The sequence below is a fragment of the Artemia sp. Qi Xiang Cuo genome, chromosome 15 (assembly GCF_049724085.1).
Source record: "Artemia sp. Qi Xiang Cuo chromosome 15, ASM4972408v1, whole genome shotgun sequence".
Lineage (NCBI taxonomy): Eukaryota > Metazoa > Arthropoda > Branchiopoda > Anostraca > Artemiidae > Artemia > Artemia sp. Qi Xiang Cuo.
In genome coordinates, this window is record NC_142808.1 from 19,992,046 (window position 1) to 20,007,215 (window position 15,170).

At 37.0% G+C, this 15,170-nt stretch overlaps 1 protein-coding gene across 2 annotated transcripts in view; it reads left to right on the forward strand.

The window, feature by feature from the left end:
- LOC148943426 (U3 small nucleolar ribonucleoprotein IMP4) overlaps positions 1-15,170 on the forward strand; it is a 50,740-nt gene that overhangs the window by 16,012 nt on the left and 19,558 nt on the right. For both annotated transcript variants that reach the window (XM_089100914.1, XM_089100913.1), the window contains exons 3-5: positions 2,123-2,352; positions 4,946-5,067; positions 14,864-15,083. In XM_089100914.1, the coding sequence (XP_088957040.1) occupies positions 2,123-2,352; positions 4,946-5,067; positions 14,864-15,083 (572 nt within the window). The remainder of the gene's footprint in view (positions 1-2,122; positions 2,353-4,945; positions 5,068-14,863; positions 15,084-15,170) is intronic.

A 15,170-nucleotide genomic window follows, 5' to 3' on the forward strand; every position in this document is an offset into this window, starting at 1 on the left:
ATCTCAGTGCTTCGGTATGGTTTCTTAATCTCACAGCTGAAAGCGGATTACCTCACATACATCAGACCCATTTTTAAATACACTTGTCCTGTATGGGGCCCTTAAGTCAATACCTCTGGTTACTTAAGTGACTATCTTGAGTCGTTACAGAAAAGACCTGTCAGAGTAATTCTGTGTGGGCTTATCAGGCTATGAATCGGCACTAACTTACTTACAACTACCATCCCTCTACGAGTGTCGCTTTAGTTTTGGTTTGCAAATTTTGGAATTTGGCCTCAGCAGTTATAAAGGTAAAAACATTACCACCATTTGTGATGAACAAAGTTAAACAAGATCAAAACACAAAGATAAATAAAAACCGCATACCTTACACTCGCTTTTCAAATTTATTTGTGCCTTATTATAGGTTAGCTTTTAATAGGTGCTAGTCCAGTTTGTTTCTTTTTTTATCGTTTTGCAAGTCGTGCCATTTAAATGGAACTTATTCTTGACTACGGTAGCTTATAATTCTGAACATCCTGATTGTGCCAACAATCTTAATTTCTCAAGTTACGACCCATACATTGTACATGATTCGTATTCATTAACTTTAATGGCGTGGTATATATTCTACGATACCAAAGAATGACGCACACTGGTCCAATCCTCAGGGAAGCTATTGCAGCACGAAAAAAACGTATTTTGTGCCATAACTTTTTAATGTTTGGCAAGGGATGAGGTCATTGGACGAACTGCCTATTTAAAGAGGACCCCCCCCCCTGATGTGTTGGTATGACAAAGGATATTTACCATACAGAAATTTTGGTTTATGGAAACGTCTGAAGCGTAGCATATTAAGTATCTTTTTTCACTTCAATTGTTGGTAGTGCTGCTCGATGCTGATAAGTGTTTACAGCGCATATCCTTGAAAGCGGTGATTCAAACTTCAGATATCCTAGCAAGGAAATATTTTCTGAACTAATTTTTATCCATCCAATCCCTCTCCCTTCCACAACATGGCTAAATACATGAAGTTATTTCCAGTAAAGATTCTAAGATCTTTCTGGAGTGCAGATGAGTATGTCTGAAAGACCCTCCCTTTTTCCCTGAATACCTGCAAGGATTGGCTCTAGTAATATGCTAAGGATTTGACGTACTGCGTCAAAGAAAAGTAGGAATATGTACAGTATCAAGACGTTGCCGTCAGGTTTTTAACCCCTCAACTAGAGCTTCCTTCAATTTTGTCGTCTTAGAATCGTCCTATTAGAAACTATTGGAACCTTGCAATTTTCAGTTCATCTTGAAGTTGTAGCAATTTTTAGAAGGTAACCCTCGTGGAAACAATAAAGAGCTGAAAGATGTCGTTGATAGTTAATCAAACTGTATGATCATGGAGTATAACCGAGAATATAAAATCGGTTTTGACTGCTTATCGAGATTGTATTGAAGGACTCTAGGTCCATTTCTTTTTATTCTTTTTCGTCTGTTGGAATAGCTGTATTTGAAAATGGGTCGTATCCACCACGTAATGTTATTCTTTTCTCTTTTTTTCCCTTATATTAAGTGCAATAGGTAACTAAAACATTTGGGGGTTTGAATCCCTCCCTCCCCTCCAAATGCTTGTCCGACTCGTAAAAATATAAAAAAAATGAATATAAATAAATTTTGATGTGTTTTTTAAGCTTTTTTTTGTATACCCCCCCCCCCCCGAAAAAAATCCTGGATACAACCCTGCGTATTTTGCTTTCTTTCCTTTGTTTTAAAAAGAGGAGGGGATGTTTTGTTAGTGTCCAGACTAGAGTTACCAATTCTGGTGATTTATTTTGTCCCTATGTATATTATCTGCGACAGTGAAAAATATCGCAATGGATGCTTGGAATCTATTAAATTTCATAGTCATAAAACATTTTAGAAGCTGAAAGCCAGTTTAACGATTCTTACGAGAAAAAGTCAAATAGTTTCAGTACATATGACAAATGTACAAGGAAAGGATGTATAGAAATAAAGCTGTAGAATACGGGGGCCTCCTTCCCCTATTCTATAACCTAACCTTCTAACCCTATATAAGCTAAAGGAAAACCATTCATGTTCTTGTTTTTCTTTAATTTTTCTTTTAAATTTTCTTGACCTTATTTCTATTTAGAGGGTCGGCCAGTTGATACTGATTTGCGGAAAGAAGTTGGATCTTTAAAGAGTGCCATTCAGTGGGAAGATGAAGGACCACAATTGGCTAGTCTTATGGGTGGCAACTCTGGAGGTGCGGCCACAGCTAATCATGAAGATGACGAATATAGATGGGCTGGTGTCGAAGATCCTAAAGTTATTATCACTACCTCTCATGATCCATCATCTAGGCTGAAAATGTTTGCCAAAGTAGGAGATTTTTATTTCTGTCAGATTTATGTAAATGGTTGATTAAATAAAAAATATATATATATTTGTTTCGTTTGCGTCATCCACCTATATAATTGGCTATAACCATAACTAAAAAGAAAGCTGTTTATAGGAAACCCATTCATTTGATATATAAAAACACTAAAGGTGTAAATCAAAACTAACAAGCCTTGCTATATTATTTGGCCAAGCGTTTAATTGTTGGTTTTCCTACAAATATTCGGATTTTATTCTTTTTTAGAATAAAACTTATTTGTAGTGTAAAAAGTTGATATTAGACCATAAAGATACGGGGCGGGGGGTTTTCTTTCCAAATAAGCATTTAAAACGTTAAGGTTTTGATCAGTTTACCCTGTTTTGTCCCAGCAAGGGGACAGAATTTGAACCTTCAGGGAAAGTTAATGTGTTTTTGGGGAGGAGGGATAGGGCAACTTTGTAGCTCTTGTGCTTTATTTATGCCTCTCTGCTTGCTGGCGCAGAAGCTGGGGCCCACAAAATTCAAAATCCTTTTTTCTTCTTTTCTATTAGGTTGCCCATCTTCAGACAAGACTCCCTTGTGTCTTGACTCTCTTAAAAATGCCAGTTTTTTCTCTTTTCGGTTTTTCCTAATTTATCATTTTTTATTAGAAATTGGAAATCGCTTCAACTTGGTTTCGACGTTTCGACTGTTTCAAAAGGAGAAAGTCGACATTATTCACCGAGGGATTTTCGAAATATGATTAATAGCGATTTAGTTTTCTAATTAATTTCTTCTGTGTGTTTATTAATAATCTGAAAGCCTGTCGATTTTGTGCTGAGGGGCAAATTATTTTGAAGCCTATCCTCGCAAAAAGTATTTGCCAGGGTTTCTTTTTTTCTTGCTTGCCGTCCTACTACGAGATCATACTAGCAGTAGGACGGTTACTAGTAGTAATAGTTAATACTATATACTAATAGTAATTGGAGTTAATACGTCTCTACTTATATTTGATGGAGGATCACGTCCTTGAAAGAGTTTAAAGAAAGACAAGATTGTTTTCTTTTTCAAAATTGTTTGGCAACCTGATTCATTCTTTTTGCACAAATTATCTATCTCAAGTTGATCTTTCTGTGTTTCTAATGGCTCTCAGTTATTCAGTTTTGTCATATTCTAAAATAGTAATGTACAATCAGTTTTGTTTTATTGCATTGTGCTTTAATGTTGCGTGAGTCATGTGCTGGTCATACTTTTCGTTTACTAGGCTTGATTTGATTAAGACACTCGTACTTTTTTTTCTTATGCGTCTTAAAAAGAAAGGTAAGCAACTTAGCAATGCGTCTTTAGCTGTAGAAGTAGCAAGGAAAAGTCCAGCCAGTTCATTTAAAGAAATAGAAAGTATATTAAACGAAGTTGTTATTGTATTGCTATTGTTTATTTTGTATTTACGATTTAACGGAATTTTATTAAAAAGAAATTAAAAAGAAAGGTAAGCAACTTAGCAATGCGTCTTTAGCTGTAGAAGTAGCAAGGAAAAGTCCAGCCAGTTCATTTAAAGAAATAGAAAGTATATTAAACGAAGTTGTTATTGTATTGCTATTGTTTATTTTGTATTTACGATTTAACGGAATTTTCTCCATATGTAGCCTACAATGAAAATGGATCTTGTGTAAAAATCGCTTGCATGCTTATTTTCTTGCAGTTGAAGCTTTTGTTTTAAATTTTCTAAATTTAAGTTTTTCTAGGTCTAAATTTTGAAGAAAGTTCTCTGCGAAAATTAGTTATACAAGCGCTTAAAAAGTATTGTCAAGATTGGATAATATTGGTGCCAATTCAGGAAAATTTAGGGGGTGGGTATATTTATCAAAATCCAGGTGGGAGAATTTTTTCAATAAAAATGCCCAAATAATGTATTTTTAATGACTTTTTCAGCAAGGTATAGGAACAAATACCCCCTGCTCGCTCCTCCTCTCGATAGACGCCGCTGCTAAAAAAATAATAGTAAAGAAAGGAAGCATAAATCAAATAGTTAAAACGATATTTGTCCCTTTCTCTTTTTTGAAGGAAGAATAATAAAAGAAGAACGTAAGCTCTATTTACATCCCAACAAACACGCACATTTTCTTACGCAGGAAACGCAGGTTTCCTTATTTTGGCGCAAGGAAATGGATTCCAGCTTTCCTTATTTTTCCTTATATAATTGGCGCAAGGAAAACTACCAAAAACCGACGCAATGTGCTCAAAACAACCAGGGGTTGATATGGTCGTGATTAGTAAATGCACATTTCAAACAAAGAAATATATCCCATCTATCTACCTTCGCCCACTTTGTCACTATGAGCAGACATTAAAATCCATATATCTATGTCCATAGTGTATGAACGTTTCCTGTCTGTCCTAGAATTGTTCAATTTTTTTTTTCATTCTTTATTTTTCAAACAGATTCCTGGTCCTCTGAAAAAAGCTTATTAGAAAACGTATGTTGTTTGCTTTTTGTGTGGAATTCATTGGTATTTCCTCCATATATACTCCAAAAATGAGTCTTGTGAAAAAATCGCCTCTACTCAATTTTTACTATTTAAACTCCTATTGTAGATGGTTATCATTTTATTTCAGGAGTTGAGACTGATCATACCCAATGCCCAAAAAATCAACAGAGGAAATTTAGAAATGAAACAGTTACTTGCCGCATGTCGATCTAATGGAGTTACAGACTTCGTCATCGTAAATGAAACAAGGTGAATAATTTTATAATTGGTGATTTGAGTACCGTTTTTAATTGGTGGTTTTAACGTACTGCTTTAACTGACTTTACTGGATTCAGTTTACTGACTCTACCTGCTTAAATTACTTCCTTTGACTTATTGATTTAATCGAATTTTCGCCTTTAATTTATGTAATTACTGACTACAGTAGTTTGATGCTCTGTTTGACAATATGGGCCCATGGTTCGACTCCCGATTTCGCAAGCTTGGGTCACAGGCACAGCCGTATCCAGGATTTTTGTTTTCGTAGGAAGGGGGTAACAAAAAAAAACTTCCCGTAGACTTAGGCGACCGGGAGACCGTCAGTCCACCTCTTGCGAATGAGAAGGTGTCAACTAGAAGTGCTGTTGCATCTTTAAGGGGCTTTTTTTTCTACAGTAACGCATTAGCAAACTTAGTATGTCTGTATTTATGTACATAATAGGTCTATAGAACCGACCAAGAGTTTGTGTAATGTAAACTAAAAGCCTACACAACGGAATTCTAAATGACGATTTTTCTTCCTTGAAAATATATTTATGACGTTTTTGTTGCAGACATCAATATCATTATAAGCGGCAACCAGGAATAAATCACTCAGCTTTTCTTGTCCTCTTGAATTTCTTAGCTAGGTTTTCAGCCTTCTAAGTGTAGAGAAGCTTCTTTTCGGTGTAGCAGTGCTGACATGCAACGTTATAAGGACAGCCAAGAGAAGAAAAATGTTTGAAAAAAAGGCGGAGTCGTATTCCTTTAAGGAAAGATACAGCACAAGAGGGCCTTTCTGGGATTAACTTTTTCTCATTTTCTGTGTCAAAGCTCAACCTCTTGCTTTCAAGCAGTCTAGCTCATGAAGGATATCGCCATATGACTCAAACAGAGACTCCAACTCCTTAGTTTTTGTATCAACAGATACAAATTCGAAGGGACAAGGATGCTGAGATGAGACAGCAGATTTGGGCAGAGCTCAAACCAGAGTTTTAGCTTCGGTATGAAGTGAGCTAGAAAAAGAATAAATAGAGAGGTTCTATAATGAGCGAGCAGATAAAGATCTTCAAGACGAGAGTTCGTTCCACCTCGTGTTCTTGGGCGAGTCATCTCAAGCCCTAAAGTTGTTGCAAAAGATTAAACATCCTTGAAAATAAGAGTTAAGGTATTGGCATTATCTTGTCGCATTGTCGCTGTTCTGGAAAGAAGAGTTTTTACGAGTCTACAAGCGACAGCCAAGTTGCAGTCAACCGACTGAAGTCTTGCACAAAGGAAACGTCAGAAAGAAAAACTTCTTTACGACATGGAGACATATGGGAAACTGTTTCTGGTTCATGACGTTCAGCATTTGCGACGCTTTTTCAGATGTTTCTGTGTTAATATTTTCCTCAAGAGTTTCGAGAGAACACAGATTTGACCGGTACAACTCAAGAAAGTGTATAACTTAATCATGGCGCTTGACCCATCTTGTTTCGCAGAATCCGCGAGACTTCGTTGATCTTTTCTTTTAGATTTTAGGTACTGTGTGGGGAAATACCGTAGTAATTTCAGATTTGAGATAGGGTTCCAAAATTAATGCTTAAAAGCTAGAATAGAGCAGACATACGAAATGACAAGGTTGGGACTTCGGGCGCTATAGTAGACTTAAAGTGCCTTCGGGCACTGTTGGCGTATAACGGCCTGAACACCCCTTAGACGGCCGATCATCGCTGCTGCGCCGTTGTACCCCTGATCAAATATCTTGTTTAGATTAAGCTCAAGAATTCTAGGAAAATGTAGAATCGATGAAGCGAGTCTTCTCTCACTTCTCTCTCAGCATTCATCCTGTCAACATCTCTCTAAGTCTAATGCAGTTTACCAGTGACATTCTTTGAATATTGACCTTTGCGAGATCAATTGGCGAAACCAAAGCGATGTTGCCCAGAATGGAGATTACAAGTAACATTTAACGCAGTTAAACGTGCGAGTTGCAGCTCTTGGTTCCACGCAAGGGTCTAAAAATGTGCTAAGATAGAGATAGCCAATTGGATTAACTCTTGGACGTTTCTAGACTCCTCCACTAAATCCAAGGTGATTTTTGCTTCTTCTCCACGTCTAACTCCCTGGCTCCCCAATCCGGCCTTCCTCGTCCACTTTTTATGGGCACTGTTGAGAGTAAAAAGATTCTTAGCTTCCCATGTGACCTAAGCAGTTCTACCTCTTTTGCTGACTCACCACAACCCCGGCTTTCTCTATTAACTGGAAGAATTCGATGTGCCTTATCAGACTAGACCTAGTTAGTTGATTCTATACATTCTCTTGTCCCATCTCAGCTCCATGCAGGGGTGTCATTTTATTCTGAACTAAGGGGGGGCTAAGCAACCTCTGTGGGCCCCCCAAAGGGGTCGGGTCACAGTTGTTTAAAAGCAGCGTTCCTTCACAGTGGTTAACATAGGCTTCTCCCAATATCAACTAATAACAGTAAGAAGCAATTTGAAAGTTTTTAATAAATACGAGAAGTTAAGTTGGAAAGTAATTTGCAGTTTTATTGCAAAACTGGGAACCAACGAGGTCTCATTTTTCTAAAAATACCAACCATAGCCTCGAAATGCAATGATTTCACATTTTTTTTTTCACTAAACACCAGCATGAGATCCCTGAGCCCTTCTTTACCCATTGTTGATTTAAAAATGCTTTAATCATGCTTAATACAGAAAAGAATCTCAGCACAAGCCGTTGTGATAGGCAGAGTAATGAAGATTTGTATTATCTTCAAAACTTCAGAATATGCTATCAACATTGCCTTCACAAAATTGTGAAGTTCTAAGATATCTTTTGGCCTATTGCTTAAAGAGTCGATATATGTTCTCACAAGATCTGTTAGCAAGACAAACAGGGCTGTGTCAATGCAAAATTCTTTGCAATACACTGCCACACTAGCTAGTCAGCTCGTATTGAGAAAGTGCGGCGGATCAAGATCTAATGCAGAGATTGACTCTAACAGTGAAAGAGCATTCGTGAAGCGGCTTTCAAACTCACAGCACAATCTGTCTATCACAAGAAAATAATCCCTTGTGAAAGCATCTTTAGTTGGTTCTTTTACTTCAGCATGGTGACTTTTTCCCAAAGTCGACACGGTAAAAAAAAAAAATCAGGTAAGCTGGAAGCTACTTACTGTGTACGCTTTGGTCTTTTTCATATGGAACCAGAATTCTGAAAATTTTGCAAATGGTCTTTAGTGAGGCCACACTCACGAGAAAATTCTTTTGCTTTATGAAACATTACATCAAAAGCTTTTCAGTTTGCATGTCAATAATTTTATCTCGCGTAGCTGCAGTAAGACCATTAGCTCTAGAGAAAACTAGGTCTACCACCTGCAGCTGCTCAAACAAAGATATTGTGGCAAAAAAAAGAAAAAAACCGCTATTTGAAGTGTAAATATAAATTCAAATGTATGAAGACTGGTTGCGAGTCCGTGGGCCTGAGCGCACGTTTGAAGAGTGCTTTAGTAATTGAATGATTAGTCAAGATACAGTTGTATCTATTCAGTACTTTGTTCACCGATATATATCAGTACACCAATCTTGTAGTAGATGATTCCTCCGACTGAGGAACAGTTATGCCAGCGGCTGTCTAAGCATTCACAAACACTTGGTAATGTATATTGCTATTCGCGATAAAACAATACAGCTCTTGAAGAATGGAGGAGAAACCCTGGGCTCCCACTGATGCGATTTCACGCAAAAACGGCCGTTTTTGTGTGTTCCATAAAATTTCCTCCGTTTTTTGCTGCAAGTTTCTGCGTCACAATGGTTCAACGGCTGCTTTGAAATATTTCTACTGATCCATTGAAAATCACATCCGTTATTTTAAATTGAAAGCATTGTAGAACCATAATTGCAAGTAACTGAGAAACTGAACATGTTTTTCAAAGGTTTTTCCGTTAATGTTTGACAAACACCATGAGGATTCTGTCCTTTCAATACAAAATTTCAATAGGCGAACCCTAGGGGGATTTTTTCAAGGAAATGAACCAAGGAGATAAGACTTATATTTTTCATTAGGCATAGTTAGCCTAAGATATTACAGGTTAGCCCTTTGAATATTTTTCTTGGCTTCTAGAATTTGATTTAGCAAATTCCTATGCATATGTTTTTTAAATTTATCATAGTATCTTTGCATTTCAACGGCTTTAATAAACCGTTTCTATGTGAACATTTTTGCGAAACTCCCATATCCGCTATCTAAGAGCCGTTTTGCGTTAAAAAAAATCGCACCAATGGGAACCAAAGGAACGATGCCACTCGTCTCACGTTCTAAATACAAGCATCCAACACAATGTTGAGTCTATGAGCGCGACGGTTAATGTAAATTACATGCAGTGCAACTACTTTAATACCAACTTGCATGCCTGAATGTGGCTCCTCATGACACTGGCTTGATAATTTCATAGAAAAATCAACAAATTTGCCCCCCCCCCTTCTGGGTGTCAAAAAGTAAATTCACCCCCCCCCCCTATTTAAAATTTTCTTGAATTGACACCAATTGATAGATCTCTTATTTGTTTTGTTGTTTTTTTTTGTTTTTTTTCATATTTTTGCCGTCTTTTTTAAAAGTTGGTCCAAGTCAAGCCCCCCCCCCACCCATTGATAAGGCCTTTCCATTGTGAAGTAGAAATATTGGTCTTTGATTGTTGGTACAATTTCTTTTTAACTGTCCTGTTAACAAATCTTGTGTTTTTTTTCATATTTTCATTTTGTTATAATCTTGGGTATGTAAGATTGGGTACTGTCCTTCAAGATTTGTATCGATTCTTTGAATTTTCATTTATATATTTAATTTTTTTCTTATCTTTCCTGAAATCATAAAAAAAATAACTGGTCTGAAATTCTCACTTCGATTGTCTCAAAATTCAAGAAGCTAAATTTCAAGACAATTCAAAACAGATTCAAGAAGACACTCAAAGAAATAAAGAGTATATAATACGTATATATAGAGGGGATCACTGCCCTAGAATTGCCTAACCGACATGTATGATTTTGTTATAGATCCTGGGTCGCCTTGTTTTATTGTAATGAAAGTCGGGCACCTTGGCTTTTACAACAAGACAATAAAAATGTGTCATGAAATATGAAATAGGAATAATAAATAAATATGTTTTGGGAATGAAGCTCACAATAGATTGTTGTGAAGTACAGCTACATTAGAAACGGATTTTTTTTAGTTGAAAACACCATTTTTTCACAATTAAAATCAGATCATTATAATTGTGACTACTGATTTGGGGCCCTTGCTAAAATCAGAGGGGTGCTATAGCCCCAGCCAGCCCCTCTCCATTGACGCCCCTGGCTCCATGACCACATATATCTCTCTGAAGGGACAACAAACGCATCGTGCCAAACTATTGACTGCAGCATAGATAAATCAGTTTCAACAAACACCGTCACTGTGGAATTCCTCTTACACCAGATGTAACCAAAATTTTTATTTTAAAGGAATAGTTACCGTTTTCGTCAACACTCGTGTTAGATTTTTATTGATTTACAAGAGATTCTGGAGATCAATCTACATGTAATTCCATTCCCAATGAGGTACGTACCCATGAGGTATTTCATTGACGTAGTTTCGTAGAGCTTGTCGGATTTTCATTTCTACTAGGCGTTTCAGTCTCTTGTACTCGTCCTTGCGTTGTCGGTCTACCTTGTTAGCATGGGCGCGCTTCTCCTCATATAGATCGATAATTTCGGGGGTTATCCACGGTTTATCCCAATGTGTTTGAATTTCCAGGATTTCAGTAGCAGTTTCTCTGATGGTGGATGCGCTTTCGTCGACCAATCTGTCAAATTCTTCTGCTGTTAGAGCTTCCATGGGGTGGATGCTCGACAATTTGTTTGAGAGTGCTGTTCTATGCCAGTTCCTTATTTCTATGTTTTTCAGCAGATCAGCACGATATCTTCGTACGCTTTTCTTAAGCTGTTGGGGCTTCTTAATTAGCAAACGGAGCTCAGATATGACTTGAACGTGATCCGGGTCGATGTCGCCACCGGCTATGGAAACTGTGTTCAGTACTGATGATTTCTATCGCTTGCGGACAAGTATGTAATCAATTATGTTTGCAGTGCAGCCGTCAGGGGATCTCCAAGTGACTTTTCTTTGATCTCAGTACCTCATGAGGTACTACCCAACATATCAATTTTACCACAACATGACGTAAGAAGGTTCGACACTTCAGAAAAATACGACGTGATGTGGAAGTTCCACTGACCAATACATAAATCCATATTTGTCACATTAATTACATTACTATTCATAATATCAGCATATCTACTATGCCTCATCGGCCTAACATTAACTTCAGCGGGATCATTTTCCACACGAGATAACAATACGTCATCAATACGAAATGTATTATTTTCAAGCGACTTCAAATGCGAAGGGTTAATACACGAAGCGATTAACATTATTTAACTTCACTGACAACAAATGATTATATGTCCCTGGTTGACGGAGGACCAAACCTATGAATGGAAAACTAATGCTAAACTGTAAAAATAAATGAAAAACCAATGACACGTAACTAAAATTACTACAGTCCATTCCCATTCCCAATGAGGTAAATAACCATTAAATCTTTCATCATAAAAAAGTGTATTGTCCATAAGCTCAATGAACTTTTCTGAAGAAAACAGAGGATTAAGCTCACAACAAGTAACATAAATCCTAATTCGGAAAACCTACTTGTCCTCAATCTCACCTTTATCCATGCTAATCATAATAGTAACCTAGATTATCCCATTACAGATGACGAAAATTGTGTTGACAGTAGTGATATGAATAATCTGGCTAATAAGAATGACCCTTCTCCTAATGTATGTAAATGTAACAGTATAATTTTGGCAAGTTCTTGCAAATTAGGAGATGATTGTAATTTTAGACACCATCATGCTTCAAGCAAGCTTCAGCAAAAAATGATTCCTAGTAGTAGTACTAAGGACAATTACAAATTTTTCAAGCAAGAAATTCTAAATTTGATCTATGACTCCTAACCTTGAAAAACGAAATAAAGCTAGGCCTAGGGTTTTTTTTTTACAGGTGTGATCAAAAGAAGTGTTCTTTGTTTTGTTACATTTATGTCATTTTCACCTTCCTGACCAGTGTTGTAACGCAATTTTCACAGGTGCAACTTTCACCATGTTCGTGTATCTAAGTTAGCACCAAGTAAGCGCTGTTTTGGGTGTGATAGCTTGCATATCCACGTCCTCTCTACCTCCCTCCCCCCAAAAAATCCAAACTTGGACAGCCCCTGTTGTTACCGGTCATACACCCCACGTTGGAAAGCCCCATTTTTTGGGCGACATTTTGGATCACATTCCTCCCTTATTAAATACCTTATTAAATATTCACAGTTGTCACAGCCTACCCAGTCCATCCAGCCAGCTCACCTTGACAAGTGTGTTTACCCTGCTCAGACCCTCCCGCTACCTCCTATTTCTCATGTCTCTCCTAGACTAGTCCCCTTTTGCAACTCCAATCCTCACCTGGCTGCCAAGGAGTTGCGTATGGGTTCAGACCTTTATCCTTCTTTAGTCAGAATATATCCTGTCTCTCTCCTACCAGATTCCCTCCATCCCATTTCTTTCACCTTCCCAGCTTCTTGTCCTTACCCTACCCTACCCCACTTCTTGCCCTATCCTTACTTATTCTTATCCTATCCCCGCGAAAAAAGATACCCATTCATTGCGTCCCTTGTGGTTAGCCTATCAATGCATCTTGTGTCGAGATGTCATGTATGTGCAAATTACTATATAATACACACTTCTTGTAAAAGAAGTGACTTGTTTCTCAAGGCTCCTTGCTACCAAATGGGAACCTCTATGACCATCCTGATCGTTCTCTATCCCTATAATTGTCCTTTCTCCCACCTCTCAACAATCTAAATGACTCGACCCCCATTCCTGCCGGTCCAAGGTCCCAATGCCCAAAATTGAAACCCTTCCCGGTTTACACTGAAATTCAGTAAATGTCACGTTTCTCAAGTCTCTAATTTTTCCTAAATTTGTAAATGCTGAATTTTCCTAAATGCTGAATGTCTAATTTTTGGCAAGCTTGCCGAACTTGAGATATTATCGAACTCAAACCAAATTGATGTTCTAGTGGTGACATAAGTACAGCCCCATAATACCCCGCTTTGTCAAATTATTCATAGTGTATTTAGCTCCGTTCTCTAGATTCTCCACTTGGGGAAAAGGTGGTGGTGTTTTATTTCTTACCAAGTGACATCTTTGTCTTTACCCCAAAATAATTCTAGTCCCTAGTATATCTGAGTATGACGAAATCCATTAGCTAAATACTAGACCGAAGCCACTCCCCTGTCCGTTTAATATTATTAATTTAAAAAGAATCCTCAAAAGTAGTTTTTTCACCACAGTGTAAATTACATTCTGGTCCGTTCGTTTGGGTTTCATTTATTTGTAGATGGTAATTTATTGTCCTTTTAAGATTAAAAAGTTATTTGACATTATTTTTGCCCACCTTTGGTTTAATGAAGTTCTTTCTTTTCTTTGACAAACTAATTTATGGAAGCAGTTTGTTTTAATTAATTTCTGTTTGTTTTTAGTTCACATTGTCTTTTTTGTTGTTTAATAAAATAATATTATAAATCTTTTCGGTTTTCTTTACAAGAATCCAGATTTTTTCCTGACTGTTTATACGTAAGATAGAATTTTGTAACAAATTTTAATAATATTTATAGTATAGTGCTTTGGACAGATGGGCAAGGGAAATATATTTTAATATACGGGTTGGAAATCTGCATCATCTTTGGGGTTCTTTAGGGTTAAGGGAATTCTAACCCTCTTTATGTTATAACCTCGAGTATAGACAAATATTAATCAACCATCCCCCTCCGCATGCCCTGAAAGTTTTAACTTTGTTCCCTGAACTTTTCACGAGACATCGCAGATGCACCCTTTTGACAACCTTGAATGCACATAAATCTGAACTTGGTCTTCTTTTTTTTCCAGGAGTTTAATTTTATTTACACATAATTTACAAAAACAAACGCCAAGGAACCTTTCGGTTCGTTAAGCCAAGTCCAACTTCCAACACATTTCAATATAAATAGACAAAACAAAAAATATCCCCCGCCGATGGGCTAACAAAACAACACAACCAAAAATTCCATTATTGCACTACAAAAAAAAAACAAAAACAAATTGATAAATATTATTACAAAAATCCCTCAATTTTCCCCGGAAACTACTTCGATCATGCTCACGCACAACCCCAATTGGTAAATGAATCCAGGAGCTCGGTAAAACATGCTGAGCAGAGAACTGTGACCGGGTTGTTTCACACTGCGGCCGCCGAAATGCATCTGCATTTCTTGTATTATAATTGTGAAGATCCTTTGGAGTTACACTATTTGCTCGATAGTATCACTTCATCTTAATCAAAGGATGGTAACACAGTTGTTTGTCATTGCTGTAACTTTGATTGTATCTCCGTTAAACAGACTTTTTATTTTCTACTCGCTTTGTAGCATCATGTCGTTGTGGAAGAATGAAAAATACAAGGGTTGCTACCGTTACGTTATAATTGATGGAGTGATATAGAAATAAGGAAAGGCTTGTTTTGATGTTTTTTTTTTTTTGTATGAGGATGGTTTCAAATAAGTTCTTCCATAAATAATAAGGTATGGTTTCCTGTTGTTTCTTCTTCCATCAATGGGAATGTCTTTCGGTTCAGAAAAATATTATTTTCAATATAGATTCGTAATTACTTACTCGTTTAGTGATTTTTTTTCCTCTTTGCTATTTGTTTCCAGGGGTGAACCTGATGGACTGATTATCTGCCACTTACCCTATGGGCCAACATCATATTTCAATATGTCCGACGTAGTAATGCGACACGACATTCCAGATATAGGACCAATGTCTGAACAGTATCCACATTTAGTGTTTCACAACTTCAAAACAAAACTGGGACAACGTACAATGAATATTTTGAAGTATCTCTTCCCAGTTCCTAAGGCAGATAGTAAAAGGGTAATTGCTTTAACTTGATTAAATTTTAACCCTATGAAATAATTTATTGTCCCCTTCTCTCTCTCTCTCTCTCTTTGTCTCTCTGTC